This window comes from Cavia porcellus, unplaced genomic scaffold (genome assembly GCF_034190915.1).
Source record: "Cavia porcellus strain 051 isolate PalLab524CR breed Dunkin Hartley unplaced genomic scaffold, mCavPor4.1 scaffold_23, whole genome shotgun sequence".
Classification (NCBI taxonomy): Eukaryota; Metazoa; Chordata; class Mammalia; order Rodentia; family Caviidae; genus Cavia; species Cavia porcellus.
The window spans coordinates 54,960,692-54,966,185 of NW_026947506.1; the positions used below are offsets into that span (position 1 = coordinate 54,960,692).

Consider the following 5,494-nt stretch of genomic DNA (forward strand, 5'->3'; position numbering starts at 1 on the left):
AAAAAAAAGAAACCAAAAAACATTTAACTGCTCACAGTATGATTTTGCAGTCCTGTTTTTTATTGTTTTAGTGGTGCTAGGAAGCAAATCTAATGCCTTACACACACTAACACTGTGCTCTGCAGCTGAGTGACACTTCCAGCCCACAGCCTCTGTTCTTGTCCTCCATTTTTACCGAGGAGGGAGCCTGGGTTCAGGAGATCTAGTTGTTGTCATATTGCTCAGCCAGGCAGGATTTGGATCTGGGAAGTTGAGACACAAGATGCCCTGTTCCTCATCATATGGAAGCTGACTTGTATAATTTATCAAATTGTTAAACTGTGTGAGAACCTTAAACTCTGTGAGAATTTAGTGCTGTAATCCTAGCACTTGGGAAGCTGAGACAGGAGAATTGAGAATTCAGGCCCAGGCTAGTCTACATAGTGAGTTCAGTGCTGGCCTGGGTTATATAGCGAGACAGTATCTCAGTACAAAAACAGAAACAAAAGCAAATATTGTCAGTTTAAAAGGATTCATTAGAACACATTTACAAGGACTTGTGGATTCTGAAGATCACTACACTCCCATGTGTCCCTTGGCTAATGTTCAGAACTGTTGGAGGTGTTTGAAAAATTAAAAATAAAACAGTATTAGTGAGATGGGAATGAAAGACCCTGTCCTTTTTTACTAAGGACTTTTTGACAACCCAGATTCAAGTGGTCAGAGGAATTGTGGCCATGGAAATGGGCAAGGCTAAAGCCAAGATATTTTCAGTCTTGTGGGCTGCCTCTTCCCATGTGACACCAGTGATGCTATGCTCACTTTTGCTTGCATGTCCCTTTCTTGGTGATCATCAAATCCCCACCCACACCTCAGGAGACCAAAATAGGGGGCCAGTGCCATTGGCACAAACCTTGTAGGTCCCATCAGCCAAATATTGGCAACTTCACCTGATTCAACCTACTGTCACCAAGAGCAGCTATCTTTAGTAAATATGGAACTGTCTTGTACAATTATCATTATATATATATATATATATATATATATATATTTTTTTTTTTTTTTTTTTTTTTTTGAGATAGGGTCTCACTAGCTGAGGCAGGCCTTGAACTCCTGATCATACTCCTGTCTCAAGCCTCCCAAATGCTGGGGTTATAGGCATGCACCACCATGGCAGGCCTGAAGTCCAGCAGTTATTAATAAGCCCATTTTATAGGTTCAACTGAACAAAAGTACCCAGGTTTGGTGGTGTATACCTGTAATCACATCACTCAAAGCAAGGAATCGCAAGTTTCCACCCAGGTTTGGCAATTAATTTAATGAGACCTTGTGTCAAAATAAAAATGGGCTGGGGATGTAGTTCAGTGCTAGACTGAGCATCGATGTATCTTGGGTTCAGTCTCCAGTAACGCTAAAGGAGAGGAAAAAAAACAGAGACAGAGACACAGACACAGACACAGACAGAGGGACAGAGAGCCCGGACACCAGAGCCTGCATGTATCCTGTTGCTATTTTCGCCTTTGACATTCATAATTACTGGATATCAGTTACGCTGCCGCCACTCTGGCTTGAATGCCCCTAGCCCTAATGTCCTCACGAATTTCATTGGTACCTAAAGGTTTCCTTTCCGATGGCCACCACCATCTCTGTACCTCAAAAACAAGAATTGGGTAAAGTTTTGACCAAAACAGTTTCGTCTCCTTTTGCGCCCCAAAGCCAGGAGGCTTTCCCCGCAGCGCAGGCGCCGCAGCCGTTTGACTGGCAGGAGGCGGAGCTCGGGAACCGAGTTCCGAAGGTTTAGGGCGGCACGCTCCCTTCCCCAGGAACTCGAGGGTGGCAGGCGCCCGTCCCCCTGGGTCTTTCAGCGGGACGCGGCGCTCTCAGCTCGCGCGCCTGGAGGACGAAAGCTCACATTCCGCCTCATCAGACATCCGGGTTTGATACCGGATGCCCAGTACAGTGGCCAATGAGGTTTATCCGAGGCGGCTTACTAATGGATCGCTGATAGCCGCAACCACCACTGCCGGACTGACAGCCTCAGGGACTGACGCGAGAGTGCACAGGGCTCTGCTGGCCAAAGCCCCGTCCCTCCCCGCCCCTCCGACTCCGCCCACTGTCGCGCGCCTCACACTAAAAACCCCTCTCGAGGTCCCGCCCCTCCCGCCCCGTCCCCGTCCGCGTCTCATTTTCCTTGGCCCCGCCCCTCTGGCTGAGATCCGGTCCCTCCGAAGCCCTGCCTCTCCCACAGAAGCCCCGCCCCGCCCGCCTAGGCTTTAGACCCCGCGGGTTCGGTTTGGGTCAGCGCTGTTTTGGGCCAAGATGGCGTCCGTGTGCAGCCGGGTAATGGGGCAGCGCGTGAGTGGGAGTTGCGGTGGCCAGGAAGGAGTCAGGGCGGACTTGGGGCTTCCGCCTCATGTGTCATCCCCCCGCAGGTACTGTACTCGAGCCGGGAACTCCTTGGACCCTGGCGCGCCTTGCACACCTCTGCCATCTGCGCCAAGGTAAGTGCTGTCCCCGGGCGAGCTGGGCCGGGCTGGGCGGGTCTGAGGGCTGCGGGATGACGGCGCCTTTGCCCCTAGAACCGGGCGGCCCGTGTGCGCGTGAGCAAAGGGGACAAGCCGGTGACCTATGAAGAGGTGCACGCCCCACACTACATTGCTCACCGGAAGGGGTGGCTGTCGCTGCACACAGGTGAGCATTCTGCTGCGGACCCGGGGCGGCTGGAAAGTGGCATTAAGGCGGGATCGGAAATCAGTTAAGCAGTTCCGAGAAGTAACAAAGCAAGAATGATGGAATGAGTTTGCAGATGAATGCAAAACTTTCCTTGGGGACCAATAACTAATTGAGGCTCCACGGAGCAGAAATTATTTGCATGTCTAAATGCATAGCTGAAGTTTTCTGTAATACGGTTCAGAAGTAATTTAGTGAAGCCTCCCAGGATCCCAGGTATCCCTAAATAACGCAGATTCCCGCTGAAGCACAGTTTTTACTACACGTAGGTGCAGCCAATCAATCCTCTTTGGTGGTCCTGGTCTTCATGAATGGTGGGCAAAGCGTCTACCACTGAGCTATATCCCCACTCCTGCGTTTGCCCCCATTTTCTTTCTAGTGCTACTAGGATTGAACCCAGATCTTCTCACTGAGCTACATTCCCAGTCCTTAAAAAATTTTAGTTTGAGCCGCAGTGTAGTGATGCACACCTGTAACCCAGCAACTCAGGATGCTGAGACAGGAGGATTGCTGTGAGTTTGAGGCCAGCCTGAGTTACATAAGCAAAAGTTCAACGTCAGCCTGAACTGTATTAAAAAAAAAAAAAAGGAATATAGACAGACTGGCCTCTTGCTCTAATTTTTTTCTAAACTTTTTTTAAATCCATACCAGGGATCGAACTCACAACCGCCTGCTTGCAAGGCAGGCGCTTATGCCGCTGAGCTAAATCCCCAGCCCAACTGGCTCTTCTTTTTTTTTTTTTTTTTAAACCGGTACCAGGGATTGAACTCGTGATCATGTGCTTGCAAGGCAGGCACTTACACTGCTGAGCTAAATCCCTAGCCCCTCTTGCTCTAATATTGACTAAAATTTATTTGTGACCTCAAAGTCAATATACTGTGGCATTTTAAAAGTTCTACAGTACATGGGCAGAGGTAGAACAAGCTCTCCTGTGCCCTTTTCACAGTTTAGAGCCAGATTTTTAAGTTGTTTGTTGTGATTTTGCTACTTAAAATGATCCTGAAACATTGCCTCCCATTCCTGAGCACCAGAAAGCTGGAATGTTCCTCCTGGAGAACATAAATACCAGATAAGCTCTGAGCTCAATTGAGGCCTGAGTTAGGGTATTGTTCGCTGAGTCTACTAAGAATTGTATGTTATACATAGTGTTTTTAAATAGAAGGGCACATGGACCTGGGTGAGCTGTATAGATCAGACCTCCCTGGCTCCATGATAAGACATAACCTCAGTGAACCAATGAAAACCAACTGTGGGTGTTCACTATAAGGGTTCTCACATCTAAGGATGTGTGGATGCCTCTAGAGATCTTACTGAAATACAGGCTTGAGGATGTGGCTCAGGGTAGCATACACCAACCCTTGGGTTCAATCCCCAGTACCCCAAACAACAACAGAAGAGCCCCGTGTTCTTGTATTCAATTCCTGACACCACAAGAATGAATAAATGGTCAGTAGTTGGTGGCTCATCTTTTAGCTCACAGTATGATCTGTGCTTTTACAGCCAGTGAGGAAAGACTGGCAAAGGGACTGAATACAGAGTCGTCACCTGTTTTGTGCCCTGGTTTAGGCCTTGATCTTCCCTTTTGTGAAAGGAGGATAGTGACAGGACTTTCTTCACAGGGTTGGCCTGGAAATTCAGAAAAGAATGGGTGTTTTTGTTTTGTTTTATATTGGGAATCAAACTCAGGTGCTTTAGCACTGAGCTGTATCCCCAGCCTGTTTGAGGTTTTACTTTGAGTTAGGGTCTCGCTAAGTTGCCAGGGCTGGCCTCCAAATTGTGATCCTTTGACTCTGCCTGCCAAGGAGCTGGGGTTGCAGACCTGTGCGACCAGCCTGGCATGAAAGAATGTGTTTTAAACTTAAAAATGTAAGAGGCTGGGGCAAGGGGTGGAACTGAGAGCCCAGTGCTCCTGGCTGTGAGATCTGGGGTCTTGGCAGTTCCCTGAGCACTGGGCTGACTCTTCTCCAGTGGCTTTTCTTCAGGCAACCTGGATGGAGAGGACCACGCTGCGGAGCGAACGGTGGAGGATGTATTCCTTCGAAAGTTCATGATGGGTACTTTCCCGGGCTGCCTGGCCGATGAGGTGGTCCTGAAGCGCCGGGGCAACCAGGTGGAGATCTGTGCCCTGCTCTTGAGGCAGCTGCCTGCACACAAGGTCTACTTCCTTGTGGGCTACAGCGAGACCTTGCTGTCACACCTTTACAAGTGTCCTGTGCGACTCCACCTGCAGACTGTGCCTTCAAAGGTCGTGTATAAGTACATCTAGGATGATAACCTGCTGGAGAATGGAGCTGGCAGGGGACAGAAATGTGGGAAGGACAGAAGTAGAAGGGCTGCATCGCCTCACAGGAAGAAGGCTGGCCTCTGCTGCTTTGGAACTTAGGGCTTCACGTTCTCTTGCCCCTCTATTCTGCGGGGAGGAAACTACAGTTGAGTTTCTGAGGTGCTGTGGGGTGTATAGTGTAGCTACTGCCTGTGGTCACTGAGGACCTTGCGCAGTCTTCTTTCCCAAGCACTTTACCCAGAATTGCTTGTTTCTGTCAAAACGAGAAGGTCTCATTTGAGTGATAATAAAAATGAAAACAGTCTGGACCCAGTCCATTTGTGCAAGGCTGGAAAATCTAGAGATGTTCATATAGTCATAGCATTGTACAGCCATCTTCACAGCCAGTGTCAGGACATTTCTTCAGCCCTTAAGTAACTGTGGCGAGGGGCTGGAGATTTAGCTCAGTGGCACAAGCGCCTGCCTTGCAAGCAGGCAGTCGTGAGTTCGATCCCTGGTACT

The 5,494-nt window shown here is 49.0% G+C and overlaps 1 protein-coding gene across 2 annotated transcripts; it reads left to right on the top strand.

The window, feature by feature from the left end:
• The first annotated feature begins 2,066 nt into the window (after positions 1 to 2,066).
• Mrps24 (mitochondrial ribosomal protein S24) lies at positions 2,067 to 5,301 on the top strand. Of its 2 annotated transcripts, none has more exons than XM_003465791.5 (4): positions 2,067 to 2,334; positions 2,412 to 2,480; positions 2,559 to 2,670; positions 4,692 to 5,301. In XM_003465791.5, exons 1-4 carry the CDS (start codon positions 2,299 to 2,301, stop codon positions 4,973 to 4,975), a joined length of 501 nt encoding a protein of 166 aa, XP_003465839.1. In that variant the 5' UTR covers positions 2,067 to 2,298; the 3' UTR covers positions 4,976 to 5,301. The 2 variants fall into 2 exon arrangements, with proteins under 2 accessions (XP_003465839.1, XP_005001986.1); XM_005001929.4 differs by having other exon boundaries at positions 2,125 to 2,319.
• Positions 5,302 to 5,494: the final 193 nt, after the last annotated feature.